Source organism: Ranitomeya variabilis, chromosome 3, assembly GCF_051348905.1.
Source record: "Ranitomeya variabilis isolate aRanVar5 chromosome 3, aRanVar5.hap1, whole genome shotgun sequence".
Taxonomy (NCBI): domain Eukaryota; kingdom Metazoa; phylum Chordata; class Amphibia; order Anura; family Dendrobatidae; genus Ranitomeya; species Ranitomeya variabilis.
In genome coordinates this window covers 238,827,767-238,848,959 of record NC_135234.1, presented here as the reverse complement: position 1 = coordinate 238,848,959, position 21,193 = coordinate 238,827,767, and the positions used below count along the sequence as shown (strand labels likewise).

The 21,193-nt window shown below is 42.6% G+C and overlaps 1 protein-coding gene across 1 annotated transcript in view; it reads left to right on the top strand.

Moving 5' to 3' along the window:
* The window catches only part of AATF (apoptosis antagonizing transcription factor), a 144,095-nt gene that overhangs the window by 82,890 nt on the left and 40,012 nt on the right, over window positions 1–21,193 (top strand). The window contains exon 9 of the mRNA XM_077295312.1: window positions 19,396–19,463. Coding sequence (XP_077151427.1) covers window positions 19,396–19,463 — 68 coding nt within the window. The remainder of the gene's footprint in view (window positions 1–19,395; window positions 19,464–21,193) is intronic.

Sequence of the window (21,193 nt, the reverse complement as noted above, 5' to 3'; positions counted from 1 at the left end):
ACTACAGCCTCTCTCATGGATGCCGGCAGCTCACCTTCCTTTAACACCTCCTCAAAGACTACCTTTAATTTTGCCACCGATACATCCATCAAGTTCTTATAGATCTCAACCGGGAGTCAGTCTGCCCTAGGGGCCCTATTATTTGTCATTGAGATGATGGCAATTTTTATCTCCTCTTCCGTTATAGGTTCCTCCAACCTCCTCCTATCACAGTCTTTAATACTGGGAAGTCCCGCTGCTCCAAGAAAATCTTCTATGTCTCTTGATGAGGCCCTCAGTCCAGATGAATACAGTTGTTTATAAAACCTTCTAAACTCCCCCAAAATTCCCTCTGTGTCCACTATCTCAGTCCCCCCACCTGTCCTTAGTTTATATACATATGACGAGTCTTTCTGCACTGCCGTCACTACCGAGAGTAAATTACCCACTCTCTTCCTCATGGAACTGTATTTTTTGGAAGGCTCTTCTTCCCTCTGCTTTCTTCATATGGATCTTATTGACCGCTTCCTGGGCTCCCCTAAATCTACTTTGGTTTTCCACTGATGGGTTTGCCGCCATGTCCATTTCTCACCTTTCTAGTGTCTCTATGACTTCCCTATCTTTAAACCTAGTTTTGGACTTACATTTACAAATCTCCCGAAAAAGGAGGCCCCTCTAAAACACTTTCATGGCATCCCAGACTACCCGCTTATCAGCACTATCTTCATTAAACTTCCAGTATTCTTTTACCTCCCTCTTATTGGCGTCCATATTAATATGTTCAAGCCATAGCGGGTGCAGCCTCCACCCACCTCCCCGTCCAATCATCCCTCCCGTCCATCTAATTAGCAACTCTATAGGCTTTGAAATCACTCTCAGGAGGTATTCTACCCCACAAATCATGTGTGTCATTAGACCATTACCCAATGCCAAATCAATTCTGGAGAGAGACCCATGAGTCGCAGAATAGCAGGAGTAGCAAACTTCATTCTCATTCCTCACTCTCCAGAGATCTACCATCCCCAACTCCTACATATAGTTTCCAAATGCCGACCGTTTTCTAGTGCCCTTGCCTATTCCCTGCTTGTGCCTATCCCATCCTTCATCTAAAACGTTATTGAAATCCCCAATGATTAACAATGGTAATCCCATGCCCCATTTATAGAATTCGAATATCTCTTGAACCTTTTTTCCAGAATGGGGTGGTATATACACAGCTACAATACACAATGGTTGCCCATAAATCCTGCAAATTAGCAAAACATACTGACCATCCCTGTCTACATGGCTCTCGATTTCCTCAAAGGGTGTGGATGCTTCTATCAATAACGAGACCCCCCTAGCATACGAAAAATATGTGGAATGGTACGCCCTCCCAATCCACCTCCTCTTCAGCACTTCCACCTTTTCCCCAAGTAGATGCGTCTCTTGAATGCAAATTACATCCGGACTCCACTTTCCAACATATTCCATAATCGCCGTTCTTCGCGTTCCCTCTGACAGTCCTCTTATATTCCAACTAAAGACTTTAATTTGGTCCCCTATCAGATAACATCATGTACACAAATTCCTGACCCCTTAAAGTAGAATGTTGTTCCTTGTTTTTAGTAAATCCCACTTTCCAATAATAAACCCCAACCCTCCTCCCTCCCAATATTTAGTAACACAATAAACCATAACCATTCCTTTGGTATATTTCTCCTCTCTTACCAGAGAGTGGGTAATCCAATGTCTAGCTAACCTTTCAACGTTGTCTCTAAACTGCTATCTAACTATAACACCTCCCCAACTCCTCTGCATATACATAACATCATTATTAGTCCCTGTGTAGTCCGCATCAGCTATTAACCCCTTAACGACCGCCGATACGCCTTTTAACGGCGGCCGCTAAGGGTACTTAAACCACAGCGCCGTTAATTAACGGCGCTGTGGAAAAAGTGAATAGCGCCCCCCAGAGTCAGATTTTCTCTGGGGTCTCGGTTGCCGAGGGTAGCCGAGACCCCAGAGAACATGATTCGGGGGGTTTTTACCGACCCCCGAGTTGCGATCGCCGGTAATTAACCGTTTTTCGGCGGTCGCAACAAAAAAAAAAACGCGATTTGCCGTTTAATTTCTCTGTCCTCCGATGTGATCGCACATCGGAGGACAGAAATGTGGTCCCCGATGGCCCCCAATAGCCCCCCGATACTTACCTACCTCCCCCGGTGCTCCTCGTGGCTCCCGATGGGCGCCGCCATCTTTTTTCCGGGAAAAAATGGCGGGCGCACGCGCAGTACGCCTGCCGCCCGGCACCCGGAAGATCTTTGGGGTCTCGGCTGCCGGGGGTAGCCGAGACCCCAAAGAACATGATCGGGGTCGGTTTACACCGACCCCTGCTTTGCGATCGCCGGTAATTAAGTTTACTGGCGACCGCAAAAAAAAAAAAAAAAAAAAGCGATCAGTTATTTCTCTGTCCTCTGATGTGATCGCACATCAGAGGACAGAGAAATAGGGGGATTCGGGGACCCTAACATACTCACCCGGTGTCCCTGGGTCCTCTTCTGTCTTCTCCTGCCAGCCGGCTTTTTCATCATGGCGGGCGCATGCGCAGTGCGCCCGCCATCTGCTGCCATCTGCCGGCCGGCAGGAGAAGACGAGTTGGGGCTAAAATTAGGGTTAGGGTTAGGGTTAGAGTTAGGGTTAGAGTTAGGGTTAGAGTTAGGGTTAGAGTTAGGGTTAGGGTTAGAGAGGGTTAGGGTTAGGGTTGGGGCTAAATTTAGGGTTAGGGCTAGGGCTAGGGTTAGGGTTAGGCTATTTTCACACTAGCGTTTTTTGGCTTCCGTCGCAATGCGTCGTTGGAGAAAAAATGCATCCTGCAAAAGTGCTTGCAGGATGCGTTTTTTCTCCATTGGCTTGCATTAGCGACGCATTGCGACGGATTGCCACATGTCGCATCCGTCGTGCGACAGATGCGTCGTGCTTTGGCGGACCGTCGACACAAAAAAAACTACATGTAACTTTTTTGTGCGACGTGTCCGCCATTTCCGACCGCGCATGCGTGGCCGGAACTCCGCCCCCGCCTCCCCGCACCTCACAATGGGGCAGCGGATGCGTTGAAAAAACAGCATCCGCTGCACCCGTTGTGCGGCGCTTACAACGCTAGCGTCGGTACGTTGGCCCGACACACTGCGATGGGCCGAGTACGACGCTAGTGTGAAAGTAGCCTTAGGCTTCTTTCACACTTGCGTCGGTACGGGGCGGTCGCAATGCGTCGGCCCGACGTACCGACGCACGTTGTGAAAATTGTGCACAACGTGGGCAGCGGATGCAGTTTTTCAACGCATCCGCTGCCCAGTCTATGTCCTGGGGAGGAGGGGGCAGAGTTACGGCCACGCATGCGCGGAGATGGCGGACGCGACGTACAAAAAAAAGGTTACATTGAACTTTTTTTGTGACGACGGGGGCTAAAGTTATGGTTAGGGTTGGGGCTAAAGTTAGGGTTGGGGCTAAAGTTAGGGTTAGAGTTGGGATTAGGGTTAGGGTTTGGATTAGGGTTGGGATTAGTGTTACGTTTGGGATTAGGGTTGGGATTAGGGTTAGGGTTGGGGTTAGGGGTGTGTTGGATTTAGGGTTTTGATTAGGGTTATGGTTAGGGTTGAGATTAGGGCTGTTTTGGGGTTAGGGTTGTGATTATCGTTAGGGTTGTGATTAGGATTATGGATCGGGTTGAGATTAGGGTTAGGGGTGTGTTGGAGTTAGGGTTGGAGTTATAATTTGGGGGTTTCCACTGTTTAGGTACATCAGGGGGTCTCCAAACACGACAGCCAATTTTGCGCTAAAAAAGTCAAATGGTACTCCCTCCCTTCTGAGCTCTGCCGTGCGCCCAAACAGTGGTTTACCCCCACATATGGGGCATCAGCGTACTTGGGATAAATTGGACAACAACTTTTGGGGTCCAATTTCTCCTGTTACCCTTGTGAAAATAAAAACTTGGGGGCTAAAAATCTTTTTTGTTGGAAAAAAAAATATTTTTTTATTTTCACTACTCCGCATTATAAACTTCTGTGAAGCACTTGAGCTTTCAAAGTTCTCACCACATATCTAGATAAGTTCCTCAGGGGGTCTAGTTTCCAAAATTTGGTCACTTGTGGGGGTTTCTACTGTTTAGGTACATCAGGGGCTCTGCAAACGCAACATAACGCCCGCAGACAATTCTATCAAAGTCTGCATTCCAAAATGGCGCTCCTTCCCTTCCGAGCTCTGCCGTGCGCCCAAACAGTGGTTTACCCCCACATATGGGGTACCAGCATACTCAGGACAAATTGGACAACAACTTTTGGGGTCCAATTTCTCTTGTTACCCTTGTGAAAATAAAAACTTGGGGGCTAAAAAATCTTTATTGTTAAAAAATATATATTTTTTATTTTCACGACTCTGCATTATAAACTTCTGTGATGCACTTGGGCATTCAAAGTTCTCACTACACATCTAGATAAGTTCCATGGGGGGTCTAGTTTCCAAAATGGTGTCACTTTTGGGGGGTTTCTACTGTTTAGGCACATCAGGGGCTCTCCAAACGCGACATGGCGTCCGATCTCAATTCCAGTCAATTTTGCATTGAAAAGTCAAATGGCGCTCCTTTGCTTCCGAGCTCAGCCATGCGCCCAAACAGTGGTTTACCCCCACATATGGGGTGTCGGCGTACTCAAGACAAATTGTACAACAACTTCTGGTGTCCATTTTCTCCTGTTACCCTTGGTAAAATAAAAATTTGGGGGCAAAAAGATCATTTTTGTAGAAAAAATGAGATTTTTTATTTTCACGGCTCTACGTTATAAACTTCTGTGAAGCACTTGGGGGTTCAAAGTGCTCACCACACATCTAGATAAGTTCCTTAAGGGGTCTAGTTTCCAAAATGGTATCACTTGTGGGGGGTTTCCACTGTTTAGGCACATCAGGGACTCTCCAAACGCGACATGGCATCCGATCTCAATTCCAGCCAATTCTGCATTGAAAAAGTCAAACGGTGCTCCTTCACTTCCAAGCTCTGCGGTGCGCCCAAACAGTGGTTTACCTCCACATATGGGGTATCGACGTACTCAGGAGAAATTGCACAACAACTTTTGTGGTCTAATTTCTCCTGTTACCCTTGTGAAAATAAGAATTTGTGGGCGAAAAAATCATTTTTGTGAAAACAAATGCCATTTTTTATTTTCACGGCTCTACGTTATAAACTTCTGTGAAGCACTTGGGGGTTCAAAGTGCTCACCACACATCTAGATAAGTTCCTTGGGGGGTCTAGTTTCCAAAATGGTGTCACTTGTGGGGGGTTTCCACTGTTTAGGCACATTAGGGGCTCTCCAAACGCGACATGGCGTCCGATCTCAATTCCAGCCAATTCTGCATTGAAACAGTCAAACGGTGCTCCTTCACTTCCAAGCTCTGCGGTGCGCCCAAACAGTGGTTTACCTCCACATATGGGGTATCGGCGTACTCAGGAAAAATTGCACAACAAAATTTGTGGTTAAATTTCTGTTTTTACACTTGTGAAAATTAAAAAAAATGGTTCTGAAGTAAAATGTTTGCAAAAAAAAGTTAAATGTTCACAGGAACTAAAACAATGTGGAAGAACAAAATGAAAGGGAACCTGTCACCACGTTTTTGGAAGATGGGATAAAAATAGCGTTAAATAGGGGCAGAGGTGGGCGTTACATTAGTGTGTGTGTTATGCGTTTATTACCCACCTAAGTTGCCGAAATAACTTTGCAAAGTCTCCGTTTTCGCCTGTCAATCAGGCTGGTCAGGTCACATGGGCGTGGTGTCTTCACCCAGATTTGGCGTAGTTTTCCGTTGGTGGCGTAGTGGTGTGCGCATGCCCAAAGTCCGGAATCCTCTTCCAGGGGATTTAAAATAGCGCGGTGTTCGTTATTGCATTGGTGATCGGTGGGCGCGGCCATCTTCCTTTGGCCGCGCGTGCGCAGAAGCGGCGCTCTGCTGGCCGCGGCTTCAGGAAAATGGCCGCGGGATGCCGCGCGTGCGCAGATGGATATCGCGGCGGCCATTTTCCTGAAGCCGCGGCCAGCAGAGCGCCGCTTCTGCGCACGCGCGGCCAAAGGAAGATGGCCGCGCCCACCGATCACCAATGCAATAACGAACACCGCGCTATTTTAAATCCCCTGGAAGAGGATTCCGGACTTTGGGCATGCGCACACCACTACGCCACCAACGGAAAACTACGCCAAATCTGGGGGAAGACAACGCCCATGTGACCTGACCAGCCTGATTGACAGGCGAAAACGGAGACTTTGCAAAGTTATTTCGGCAACTTAGGTGGGTAATAAACGCATAACACACACACTAATGTAACGCCCACCTCTGCCCCTATTTAACGCTATTTTTATCCCATCTTCCAAAAACGTGGTGACAGGTTCCCTTGAAGTACGTAAAGGGTTAATAAACTTCTTGAATGTGGTTTTGAGCAGCTTGAGGGGTGCAGTTTTTAGAATGGTGTCACACTTGGTTATTTTCTATCATATAGACCCCTCAAAATCACTTCAAAGGTGATGTGGTCCCTAAAAAAAAACATGGTGTTGTAAAAATGAGAAATTGCTGGTCAACTTTTAACCCTTATAACTCCCTAACAAAAAAAAAAATTGTTTCCAAAATTGTGCTGATGTAAATTAGACATGTGAGAAATGTTATTTATTAACTATTTTTTTGTGACACATCTCTCTGATTTAAGGGCATAAAAATACAAAGTTTGAAAATTGCAAAATTTTAAAAATTTTCGCCATATTTCCATTTTTTTTCATAAATAATTGCAAGTAATATCGAAGAAATGTTACCACTAACTTGAAGTACAACATGTCACGAAAAAACAATCTCAGAATCAGCGGGATCCGATAAAGCGTTCCAGAGTTATAACCTCTTAAAGTGACACTGGTCAGAATTGTAAAAATTGGCTCGGTCATTAAGTACCAAATTGGCTCTGTCACTAAGGGGTTAAACAGGATCCACAGGATTCTATAAGGCAACACCATTTCTGTTTTCACCATCTTCTTCTCACTTCCCTCTTTCCTTGTCAGCTATGAGCTTCTTATTATTTATTATTTAAGTCCTGCCATTTAGAGGCCTCTTCGGTGTTAGAAAAAAAATGAACCGCTCCCAGGGCTACGACCCTAAGCTTTGCCGGGTATAGAGTAGAGTAGATCAAATCCAGGTCTCTGAGTCTCTTTACCGATCCATAACTCATCTTCTGCTTTTGCACCTCAGCCGAATAGTCAGGGTAAATAGAGATCTTTTGGCCATTAATGCACTTGTCCTCGGCACTGGTCTGGGCTGGAGACCACCAATCTTCATAGGAGAAATTATCATTAGCATTTCTTTGTGAATGAGGATGCACACAGAGAGCGTGTTTGGTATTCCTGTAGACTGTCGACTCTCACCTAAAATTTTAGGTTTCTTACACTTAGAAATTGAGTGAAAATAGATTTATATTAGTTGTGAATTCTGTACAGCCAATCTTTTCCCAAGATTACACGTGATTTGTCATGGGCTTCTAAAGTAGAATCTAGTTCCATTCCCAAGCGATCCTCAGAACCTGTGTCCACTGCCCTAATAAGGGACCTTTCAAGGGGCTTTAGGCTAACTAGGCTAATTGCATTGCTGGGTAGGATAGTAAAAGACCAGTTAAAACATACATTCCTGGTGTAAAAGGGATTTTCCATTTTGTAGTGAAGTTGTACGTGCAGTGAGGGCAGTACAATTCCCTGCCAATCTTCTACATTATTCCTTGAATAGTGCCAACCCAATGGACTTAATTACCAGTGTTGCGTCACTGTTATCCTGTGAAGCTTTCGGAGTGAATACTAGGTGTGAGGTTAATAATTAAAGGGGTTGTCCTGACTCTTGTTAAGTCTGTGACTTGTGAATCCTTATAGTGTGCGCACCGCACGCTGTCGGGAATCTCTGTGTTGGCGCCAGCAATATGTGACATACGTGCTTCTGGCCACATTTCCGCTAGACATGCTCGGCCTCTTTCAATACAAGTGTGGTGACATGTCTGCCTGATTTCGCCCTACACCGTGGTGCACATGCTGTAAGGATTCCAAACTCTGCAGTCAACGCCTTTAGGCCACGTGCACACTCAGAATTTGCTCAGTATTTTATATCAGTGTCTGTAAGACAAAACTGGGAGAGGAACAATCACAGGAAAAATATAATAGAAACATGACTCCACTTCTGTATTTATCACCCACTCCTGGTTTTGGCTGACACAAATACTGACCAAACACTGAATGTGTGAGCGTCACCTTAAAGAAAAGCAATTTCCTATTACACTGATATACAGTGATTTAGCTGCAGACGATGTCTGAACGGTTTTAGATTACGTTTATGGTGCTGGCTTTGGTTTTGCCAGATTGGCTCTAGTTTCTGAGATATTTAATAGTTAATTACAGTAGAATTCTGGCTTCAAAAAGTCCCTTTTCTAGCATTGGAAGCTTACAAATTGAAATACATAATGATATGGGATATTTCATTACCTAAGACACTGTTAGTTAGGCTATATGCGCACATTCAATAATGTTTTGCCCAAATTTCTGCAAGGTTTCTGCATCTCCTGGCAGCAAAAAAACGCTGCAGATAATTCCGCAGCGTTTTTGGTGCATTTTTGCATGCGTTTTTGTTCCTGTGCATTCAATGTGTCAAAAACTCAGGCAAAAATGCACAAAGAATTGACATGGACAGCAAATACTGAAATGAAAAATACTGATCATGTGCATGACACTCCAGGATTCTCATTGACTTTGCTGGTATAAGGATTCCATAGCATTTTTGGACCAATTCCGCGTGGGAAAAAAATGGATCAAAAACGAATGGTGTGCACAGCGCCTTAAAAGTCAAAAGACCAAAAGCTATTGCATGTGTTATCACACACAGATTATATTGTGGGAATGCGTTATTTTCATGGATGCAATTTGCTGACTGGAGTACCATTTCTGGCTAGGCGTATGGGGATGCACCACACAGAAGCGCCAAGTTCACTAAATAAGCTTGTGCCTTTTAATGAATTTGGCACATCATACTCCAGTGAGCTTTTCATTAAAACCACCACGTGCAGCGCCATTCTTAATGAATCTGCCCCAATATGCCATCAAAAAGTTAAGATTGAATTCAGATTTCCATGGGAATTTGTTTTAAATTTTTTTGTTATACTTTTCATAAGAATAATCAGGCAGTTTTTCACACTGGTCATTAGGCCTAATATTACACCCCTTCTTTCTGCACTTTTCAGCAGTCATGTAGACTTAGAGATCGCTTGTCAACACATAACTGTAGTTATGGGATTTTTGATCCGGGGCGGTCCTATCAGTGACTGACAGCTGTCTGCGTATGCAATCTTATGCAAAGAAAGCTGTCAGTCACTGATGGGACCACCCACTAAACCAAAAAGCCCAGAAAGAGCAGTTGTTGGTTTTTTTTTTTTGGTTTTTTTTACACTGAATCCTTTCTCACAAATCTGTATATCAATCTACTTGGCTCCCCCTGCTCTATAACATGGTGCCTGCAGATTGGCCCACATTTTTAAAGCTGCCATAGACCGTATAGTCAAAATTATATTCTTGTAAAAAAGTAAAATGTTAGTATGCTCGTAGCTGAGCCAAGGTCATTGTGCAGGGCTGGCACGTTCTAGTGATGGTTAACATTGGATCTGTCTGTAATGATGATGAGACTGCTGAAAAGTCTTCTGTGGAGGAAAGGCAAGTAGCCGCTTAGCGTTAGGCCCTGTGTGAAAATTACAGTATTTAATATTTTTCTATATAGGTGGACAATTGAAGGGAATACAAAGCATTACCTCAAAGTTTTAAAAAGGCATGTAACCTTATGACCTAAGAATTTTCCGATGGCACATTGACTTTTGGTTATATTTTCACATTAAAAGATCACATCCCGACCAGCAAGATTGCCGGAGTGCCAGTAACATTTGTGCAGGTTGGGAATGGTGAATGTGCGCTTGCAGACGTCCGTGCACTGCTTTGCTGCGCACCCACAGAAATGGTGGATGATTTGCTCTGAAATAAATGAATAATTCAGTTGATCAAAAAAACCAACCAAACCAAAAAACCTTGCGAGGCTCACATAATGTTATTCGGGTGCCCAGAGGCCCCCATTGTTGGTGGGACGGGCTGATCGGCCGTCATCCTCTCGCAGGCCCATTCTCAGTAGAGCATTCTTCTTTCACCTGGCAGGGCTGAGTTCAGAGACAGATGGCCCTGGGTGACCAGTCTCTTCTGGTGCTTCATAATTTTACCTCTGATGATCATTTCTAAATTCAGAGTTATGAGTAGTCACATCTTATCTCTTTTCTCAGTGACTGGTTAATTGGGGTGGCGGGGTTAATCTAAATTAAAACTTAAACTAATAGAGGTCAGTAAGGCAACAGAAACACCTGAGTAAAACAAATGAGGCTGCCAGCCGCAACTTTATCTTGGCCGGCTCCCAGGAGGCGATTGGCAGAGAATTAAAGTCGCTCTGGCGTTCTGTAAAGGTGAATAATGGGCGACACTTGTCAGCACACAGCGTCTCCACAAATGTTCCAGATTGCAAAACTTCCGTGCCAACTGCTGCCATCCGTATTGAGTGAGTGAGCACCGGAGCAGCTGTCAACATCTGGCAGCACAGCGAGGAATGGGTGCAAGGCTGGGGAACCCTGCAGAGCCGAAGTATGGAGGCTGTAATCACTTACCGCTCCTTGGCAGCAGCATATTCCAGCCTCGTTCATCACAGGCGGACATCTGCTGCGCCGTAAGGCAGCTACACATTCATTTTGTTTTCTTGTCTCCCAGCCCCCTTCCTTCAGCAGCCACCCCCACCACCATTATACACACACAGCACCTTGACTTTCCCCTTTGACCAGCTCCTCCTTCTGTCCCTGTCCCCCATAAGAGTATTCCTTGGGAAAGATGATCTGTGCGGATTAGATGTGTGCGGGGACTTGTGGGGCGCCGGGCCTGACAGCCATGGCATAGCACCTGTTCAGCTGACCGGGTTAATTTCTGCCGCTGAGTGGGATTAGGCAGACATTCAAGTTGTAGTCAATTCAACCAGAAGGATAAAGAAAATTGCTTTCTGTTTTCTGTCACCTCCTCCATGATTGTGCGTCCTTTGTCAGGACAGACGGCTTGTGACGAGGGCTCCATTTGCACACACTACTCACAATGCTTTATTTCCACAGATCTGTTAGGTGGCCAGCATTGATTGTGAGATGTTTGTACACAAACCTATGATCACTCTCCATTCTTTGTTTTATTATATATATTATTAAATATTGTTCATGTATGTGTTTCTTTTTTTTTTTTCTTGGGGGTGAAAAAGGATCTCAATTCACTTGTATGGTATCCTGATGTCAAGCTCCAGCCGTAGACCATACTTGGTGTTGTCAGCTGGAATCTGGCCATGTAGGAGTTAAAAAAGTCTGTTTTCTGTTCACACATCAGAGCTTAATGCTCAGCATGATTTACTCACACTTCCTAGTTAATTATTAGACATAGGGAGACATCATATATCACTCTCAAAAGAATATATGGAGTTTTGACGAGAGATATTTCTGTTTTGACTAATAAATTCCGAGCATAAAACAGGATGATAAATGGAGCGTGGTAGGTGAGGAGGAGGGTGGTGGGAGTTTACCCTTCAGTACAGGTTGTGCTAAAGTCCCGGATAAGCCTCTCTTCGATGCTTTCTGTGCATAAACATGACCCGCATTTCATTATCAGATCTTTAGTATTGCTCGCTTACACCAATCTGGTGGGTGGAAGCGGATTTTATCATTTACTGTTACCTGGAGATGATGGGAGTTGTGCTGTGATACAGAAAGCCATGCATGTTCTACTACATTGATTGCAAAGAAATGTGAGATCTTTATCATATCAGGTAACATGGCTTCTGGGGCCACATGGCTGAACGCCTTCATAGACCTGAGCTCCAGCGATGTGGTTTAATTCATGGGTGGAATGTTGCTAAAACTGAACTTACACTTGTATTGTAACGTTTTCGTGTCTCACATTCTCTGTCCATTAGATACATTGTGAATGTGCCATTCTGCTTGATTTCTGTTCTACTTTATAGTAGACATATTTTATGTATGAGGTTTGGTTCTATGCAAGTGAATATATAGAAGCTGTCACCAGAGGGAATATGTCAGCATGTAATCCAACAGCAGCATGCGGTAAGGACAGAGACCCTGATTCCAGGGTTGTATCACTTAGTTTACTCTGTGCAGCAGTTATGATACAATCACGGTTTTCTCTGCTGCAGATTTATCAGAACACGCCACACTACAGCTTTCCATGTACAGTGTATAGTGACAGTGCTCCTAATCAGTGGTGGGGGCCTGGTTACCAGAGGCACTTGTCCTGTAGTGATAATAATCTCCTGCTGATAAAGCACTGATTGTATTGAAACAGCAAAACACAGCCCAGTAAGTGACATCTCTGATTTCTGCTCCTATATTATGGTGTTCTGCTGACACATTCCCTTGAAATGTGCTAATGACAGTTAGCTAGGAAGGCTTTTGCCCCCAGGGTTAATTCACCACAACCATTTTGTAGCCAGTTTTCCGTTGATGAAAATAAGGCACGTTTTAAGACCGTATATTTGATGTAAATACTATAAATTGGTACAGGCATTAACCCCTTTCCGACTTCAGGTGTAATAGTATGCCGATGTCAGACTCCCCCTTTCCGGGCCTGTCAGCTGATATATATAGCTGACATGTGTCCGCAACAGTCGTGTGGAATCGTGATCCACACACGGCTGTTAACTAGTTAAATGGCACTGTCATTTTCTGACAGCGGCATTTAACTCGCGCTTACTGGAAGCGTGTTGCAAATCCTACCCATTGGTGACCCCGTCATAGTCGCAGGTCACCGATGGGTTGGCATGACAACCGGTCTGCTGCAGACCTCTATGGTTGTCATTGCTGGATTGCTATCGGTGCTGCCTGGTGGTCAGCGCTTATAGCAAGTGAACATTTCTGCTACACACAGGAGATCTGATCATCACCTGTGTGTAGCAGAGAGGATCAAAGTAGTGCAGCTTCTAGTCTCCCATTGAGACTACTGAAGCATGCCAAAAGTGTAAAAAATGGTTTTAAAAAATCAAAAGGTTCAAATCTCCCCTCTTTTGCCCTATTCAAAATAAAACAATAAAAAAATTAAATATAGACATATTTGGTATCGCCGCGTTCAGAATCGCCCGATCTATCAATAAAAAAAAAAATAATTAACCCAATCGCTAAACAGCATAATGAGAAAAAAAATTAAAAACGTCAGAATAGTTTTTTGGGCACCGGTATATTGCAGTAAAATGCAATAATGTATCTACACCAAAATGGTATCAATAAAAATGTCAGTTCGACGCGCAAAAAATAAGCCCTCACCCAGCCCCAGACCATGACAAAAATGGAGACGCTACAGGTCTCTCTGGAAATGGCGCCTTTTTCTTTTCTTTTTTTTTTTTTTTTTTTTTAACCAAACTTTGGATTTTTTTCACCATTTAAATAATAATAATAATAATAATAATAAAAAAAACTAGACGTGTTTGGTATCTATGAACTCATAATGACCTAGAGAATCATAATAGCAGGTCAGTTTTAAGGCTGTGTGTACACGTTGCAGATTTTTGCGTTTTTTTCATGTTTTTTCCGCTATAAAATTGCGAAAAAAGCGCATACATTATGCATCCCATCATTTAGAATGCATTCCACAATTTTTGTGCACATGATGCATTTTTTTCCCACTAAAAAAACGCAGCGTGGTAAAAAAGCAGCATGTTCATTAATTTTGCGGATTTTTTGCGGATTTCCCCACTATATTATTGCATTGGGAACCTCCTGAAAAATCCGCAAAAAAAACGCACCAACAACGCATGCGGATTTCTTACAGAAAATGTCCTTTTTTGCTCAGGAAATTTCTGCAAGAAATCCTGAACGTGTGCACATAGCCTTACATTTAGTGAACATGGTAATTAAAAAAACAAAACTGTGGAATTGCACTCCCCCGTTTTCCAGTACACGATACGTTAATACGAATGGTGTCTTTCAAAAGTACAACTCGTCACGCAAAAAACAAGCCCTAGCATGGCCATATTACCTGGGGAAAAAAAAATAAAAAAGATTATGGCTCTGGGAAGAATGGGAGTAACAAACAAAATTAAAAAAATGGAAATACCCCTGGTTGTGAAGGGTTAAACAATAATCAGTGATTTATCGGTCATTTTTCTATTATTCTAGTATATACCTTTTAATCTATATACTTGTTCTACTCAGACTTCTCACGTCTAGATCTTCTGTAATACGTAAACTGCTGTGTATATTCTGCTATGAGCTTGCATGTTCATATACATATTACCCCATGCTGTGTCATGTAATGAAATGACATAACTACAAGTATACTACTTATTGCTTTTTAAAAGAAAGAAGGCTGCTTTTCATTAAACAGTTTTTTGTACATTTAGACAAAAAAAAAGTGGTCCTTGCTTTATTGCTTGCCAGTTCCTACCACTCTAGTGTAAGATGCTTTCTGGGTTCCCTTGAGACACCGGAAATGGCTGTGGAGCCAGTCAATGGCCTGAGTGCTGCCCCACCTTTGTCCGTGATTAACTGCATAGGTCACTAATCTCTATCAAAGGATTTTGTGGCTGCAGAGTGAAGTAGAGACCGTCAGGGGACAAAGTAGCAAAAGAAAAAAAATGGTTGGCAGAGATTTCTGAAATGCTTTTTCCTTTTTTTGTAAATGCATTTTAAGTTTTAAAAATGTTAAAGTGGAGAATCCTTTTAATGGATACATTCAGAATTTGCAGCCATGTGCTCGTGTTCTTGATCAGCTCTAGTAATGGACTAGCAACAACTGCTATGTTGTTGGCCAACACTCAAGACCATTGCTGCTGTCAGTCAAACACTCGGCTGACATAAGGATCCCCCATACATACTCAACTAATGACTTAAACTGCCAGTATCAAAGAGTTAATCTGAAGGTCTGTGTATGGGAGCACCAGCCGACTGATGGGGAAGGATAGATGTCAATTTCCGTATGATCGCATTGATCTCCCTGAGGTAAAGCTGCCGGCCGACGTGTCAGTCGCTGACTTCCTAATAGGGAGCACCGGCGCACTAGGCCAAGCCAACGCTTCTGCTTATGGGAGTGTCGGCTGAGATGATTATCGGGCAAACTATCGGCAGAAGCATCGTTTGGCTGACAGCCATCTAATGTGTATGGCAAGCCTTAGTCTACATTTTAAAAATTACAAAAGGGAAAATGGGCCAGTGCAAAAATGTGGATCCCCTTGGAGATTTGTGCGCTCAGATAACTTTGACCAAAGTTTCGAACCTTAATTATCCTGTTGGGTTATGGCTTGTTAAATATCATTGTTAGGAATGGCCAGGTGATACAAAATTCCAATTTTTATAAAAACCTAGCCGCCTCTGTTTTTTTATGCCAAAAATAGCGTCCATGGGTTCTTCTAAGGAGCTGCCTAGCACTCTGAAAATGAAAATAGTGGGAGGCCCACAAAGCTGGAGAAGGCTATAAGAAGATGGTAAAGCTTTTACTCAGTTTGAAATGTAATTGAGAAGTGGCAGTTAACAGGAACAGTAACGGTCAAGATTAGGTCTGGAAGACCAAGCAAAATTTCAGTGAGATCTGCTCGTAGAATTGGTAGAGAGGCAAATCAGAACCCCTGCTTGCCTGGAAAAGACTCTCATAAAGATTTAGCAGACTCTGGAGTTGTACATTATTCTACTGTTCAGATACACCTGCACAAATATGGCATTCATGGAGAAGTCATCAGAAGGAAACCTTTCCTGCATCCTCACCATAAAATTCAGTGTTAGATGCAGGCAAAAGAACATCTAAACAGTCCTGATGCATTTTGGAAACAAGTCCTGTGGACCCCGCCCCCTCAGGCGTTTGTAACTAAAACAGCCACCTTGTGCTGCACAAATGCCGCATTCTGACAAGGTGGCTCTTTTAGTTATGCTCCCTGCACATGCTGAAATAAACGTTTATAAAATGTGCCCCCTCATACCTTGAAATCGCCAGGGAGGCCGGTCTTTCCTTCCTAAGCCAGACGCCTCCCAGTCGTCACTCTGGGCCTGTGCGCACCGGGCGCCGCCTCCTCTAGCTTCATTATCGTCCCCAGCGCCTGCGCATTAAGGTTTTTATTCGGGCATGCGCAGTTGCGCTGCCCTTCGTACTTACAACGCAGGTGCCAGGGACGATAACACAGGTCAACAAAAAAAAAATGTTTTTTCTGGTGTCCAAAATATTTTAATGAATTTGGGGTATTTTTGGGGTGCTGATTCTGAATATGCTATCAGTTTTGCCAGATTGGCTCAAGTTTTTGACATTTTTGGGATCTTATTTATAGCACTTGTTGGTAAATGCGACGCATCATCTCATTAATTTCTTTGGATTAGTACTTGAACTGAGCAGTTCTCAATATAGTTTTGTGTTAATTAGTGTTCTAAAAGTTTGTTCATAGCTTGATTTTTGCACTAACTTTATGTTGTTGTCTGTTTTCCAGTGAAAAGCATGAACTCATCAAGAAGAAGTTGTCTTAACGATCCAGACTCATTCTGTTACATTTGTGGTGAATACACACTGCCAAAACATAGAAGAAACATAACAGACTTCGTAAAAAAAAGTGTATTTTGCCTATTTTGGGGTTATGCTTGGGGACCAAGACAAGTTTTGGGCACCACACATAGTGTGCAAAGCATGTATCGAATTATTACGAAAATGGAGCAAAGGACAAAGAAAAAGCTTCAAATTTGGTGTTCCAATGGTGTGGAGAGAGCCAAAAAATCATCATGATGACTGTTATTTCTGTGCAGTGCAAGTGCAAGGATTCAATAAGCATAAGAAACGAAAATGGGAGTAACATGGAATCTGCAAGAAGGCCTGTCCCTCATTGTGAAGATGTGCCTGTACCTGTGTTTACCATAAATAACAGTCATCATGATGATTTTTTGGCTCTCTCCACACCATTGGAACACCAAATTTGAAGCTTTTTCTTTGTCCTTTGCTCCATTTTCGTAATAATTCGATACATGCTTTGCACACTATGTGTGGTGCCCAAAACTTGTCTTGGTCCCCAAGCATAACCCCAAAATAGGCAAAATACACTTTTTTTACGAAGTCTGTTATGTTTCTTCTATGTTTTGGCAGTGTGTATTCACCACAAATGTAACAGAATGAGTCTGGATCGTTAAGACAACTTCTTCTTGATGAGTTCATGCTTTTCACTGGAAAACAGACAACAACATAAAGTTAGTGCAAAAATCAAGCTATGAACAAACTTTTAGAACACTAATTAACACAAAACTATATTGAGAACTGCTCAGTTCAAGTACTAATCCAAAGAAATTAATGAGATGATGCGTCGCATTTACCAACAAGTGCTATAAATAAGATACCAAAAATCTCAAAAACTTGAGCCAATCTGGCAAAACTGATGACATATTCAGAATCGGCACCCCAAAAATACCCTAAATTCGATGAAATATCTTTGGCACCAAAAATGCTGTTGACCAGTGTAATGAAGCAAGAGGAGGCGGTGCCCGGCGTGCACAGGCCCGGATTGACAGCTGGGAGGCGTCTGGCTCAGGAAGGAAAGACCCGCCTCCCTGGCGATTTCAGGGTATGAGGGGCGCATTTTATAAACGTTTATTTCAGCGTGTGCAGGGAGCATAACTAAAAGAGCCACTTTGTCAGAATGCAGCATTTGTGCTGCACAAGATGGCTCTTTTAGTTACAAATGCCTGAGGGGGGTGACAGGTTCCCTTTAAAATACAACTCTTTGAACACAATCAAAAGTACACGTGGAGAAAAAAAGAGCACAGAATTTCAGGAAAAGAACCCCTTGCCAACCATTAAGTATGGGGTTGGATCAATCACGCTTTGGGGTTGTATTGCAGCCAATGGCACTAGGAACATTTCACGTATAGAAGGAAGAATGGATTCAATGAAGTTTCAAAAAATTCTTGATGCAAGCATAACATCTGTAAAAAAAAAAAAAAAAAAAGCTGAGGTTGAAAAGAGGATGGCTTCTACAAATGGATAATGATCCTAAACACAATTAAAAATCCAGAATAGGCTACCTCAAAAGGCATAAACTAAAGGTTTTTCAATGGCCCTCACAGTCCCCTGATCTGAACGTCATTGAAAATTTGTGGTTAGACGTCAAAATAGCAGTGCATACAAGATGACAAAGTAATCTCACAGAACTGGAAGAATTTTCCAAGTAAGAATGGATGAAAATCCCTCAAAAAAGAATTGAAAGACCCTTGGCTGACTACAAAAAGCGTTTATAAGCTGTGATACTTGCAAAAGATCATTTCATCTTCAACTTGCTTAACTGTTCCCAATAGCTGTAATTTTGAGCAGGGGTGCCCAAACTTTTACATGCCACTGTATAAGCTGTAGTTATCATTTTTCGGAGATTTGTAATAGTTAAGAGACAGGTGACTTGATCCAGAATAAGGCAGGTCATTGATCAGCACCTGACATCAGCAACACCTGACTTTGCATGGGAAATCCATGGCTAGCTAGTCATTTCTCGGCAGGTGCTGCTTTTAGTGTTACAGAGCAAAAGCTGCTTTCGGAGATAGTCTTGCGATTCTGTCTCATAGGGGCGGTCCCGAAAAGCAAAATTTACTGTGACAAAAATCATAGCCCCGATTGTTAGGTGTTGCTGTCTTGATGAGACACCCCCTTCAGGCAAATGGGACCGAGCTGCATACTGCACACAGTCAATGATATGGACAACTTGCTCTGTCTGTATAAACTGGAAAATAAATGGTGCTTGCGGGAGCCCTGCACACACTTGATATATTTTAAGGATAGGCTATCAAGGATTTATTCTGGTCACCAAGGCTATAATTAGGAAGATATACAGATTTGTGCACATTAACAGGCTCCAAAAATGCGAAGATGTAAATTTTGTAGCCTACATATTAAGTTATTTCATATAACAAGATGAAAAAGTCGTAATTACAATAATATTTATGCATATCCATGGCATTTAAAAACCATAACATAGAAAAAAAAAACACTTTTGTAATATTTTGATTGTTTTTTTTCTTAATAGAAAAGTTATTGCACTTTTAGGACTCCACAAATGGTCATCTTGTGTTGTATACTAAAATACAGAACCATTTGATGTGATTTATTAGTATTTTTTAGAATAAAAATACATTGATGTTGATGTCAAGAGTCCATTCCAAAAATGCTAGACTTTTTGGGGACTGTGTCAGCTTTACAAGACTTTGATGGGACTGTTTTTAGACGTGTTCTTTGGGTTTATAGAACCTTTAGAGCTAATTAGTCTAGAGTGGTTTTATTTGTGATTCACGATTCAGTATTTCAATCTTTTCAGTTACTGCGGGAATTGATAGAGCGAAAGACAACCTCCCTGGATCCCAATGACCAAGTGGCCATGGGCAGGTAAGTTTAAGAAATTAACAATCTGTTATATGTTACCATCTGAGCTGTCTATTTAACAGGAAAAACTAGGCTGGCTCAAAGGTCAAGCACAATTATATGAGCCATAAAGACTGGATAAAGCCATTCTTCCTGGCATTAATCATGGCCAGTAAAAAAATTTCCGATGATATCATAGCCATTATTTTTCAAGAGAAATTTCATTTAGCCCCCCGTTCTAAATGTGCCATAACTGCATTGCCCCTTATCTGCCCTGCTGTTGTGTAGTGCTGATATATGAAGACACAAAGTCCTCAATAATCGAAACCATATATTTTAATAAAGTATAGTATGAGTATTCTGTTGAAACAGGAACATCTGCTGCATAATTTACTGAATTTCTAAGGCTGGTAGAAAATGTTACTGACTAGGTTGTCATTTGGGTTGTGAGTTAATCTCTTACACACATGGTCAATATTGTTGGTACACCTCGTTTAATGACAGAAAATCCCACAATGGTCACAAAAATAACTTGAATCTGACAAAACTAATAACAAATAAAAGATCTATGAAAATTAACACATGAAAGTCAGACATTGGTTTTCAACCATGCTTCGGCAGTGTTTTAAAAAAAAAAACAACTCATAAAATAGGCCTGGACAGAAATGATGGTACCCCTGAAAATAATGGGACAAAAGGGACCTGTTAAATCAAGGTGTTTCCACTAACTTGCATCACAGGTGTCTACCAACTTGGAATCAGTGAGTGGGTCTGTATATAGGGCTACAGATACTCACTATGCTGTTTGGTGACATGGTGTGTATCACACTCAACATGGACCAGATGAAGCCAAGGAAAGAGTTGTCTCAGGAGTTTAGAAAGAAAATTATAGATAAACATGTTAAAGGTAAAAGTTACATCCAAGCAGCTTGATGTTCATGTGACTACAGTTGCACATATTATTCAGAAATTTAAGAGCCATGGGACTGTAGACAACCTCCCTGGACGTGGCCGCAGGAGGAAAATTGATGACGAATAATACGAATGGTAACAAAAGAGCCCAGAAAAACTTATAAACAGATTAAAGGTGAACTTCAAGCTCAAGGAACATCAGTGTCAGATCGCACCATCCATTGTATGAACCAAAGTGGACTTCATGGGAGACGACCAAGGAGGACACCATTGTTGAAAAAAAATCATAAAAAAGCCAGATTGGAATTTGCCAAACTACATTTTGACCAGCCTCAACGCTTCAGGGAGAATGTCCTATGGACAGATGAGAAAAAAATGGAACTTTTTGGCAATGCACATCAGCTCTATGTTCAGAGACAGAAAAATGAAGCATATCAAGAAAAGAACACTGTCCCTACTGTGAAACATGGAGGAGGCTCTGTTATGTTCTGGGGCTGCTTTGCTGCATCTGGCACAAGGTGTCTAGAATCTGTGCAGGGTACAATGAAATATCAAGGGATTCTAGAGAGAAATGTGCTGCCCAGTGTTAGAAAGCTTGGTTTCAGTCATGGGTCTTTCAACAGGATAATGATCCAAGAATGGCTAAGAGGAAAACGTAGGACTATTCTGAAGTGGCCTTCTATGAGCCCTGACCTAAATCCTATTGAGCATCTTTGGAAATAGCTGAAACATGCCGTCTGGAAAAGGCAACGTTCGAACACGAGACAACTGGAGCAGTTTGCTCTTGAGGAGTGGGCCAAACTACCTGTCCAGAGGTGCAGAAGTCTCATTGACAGTTACAG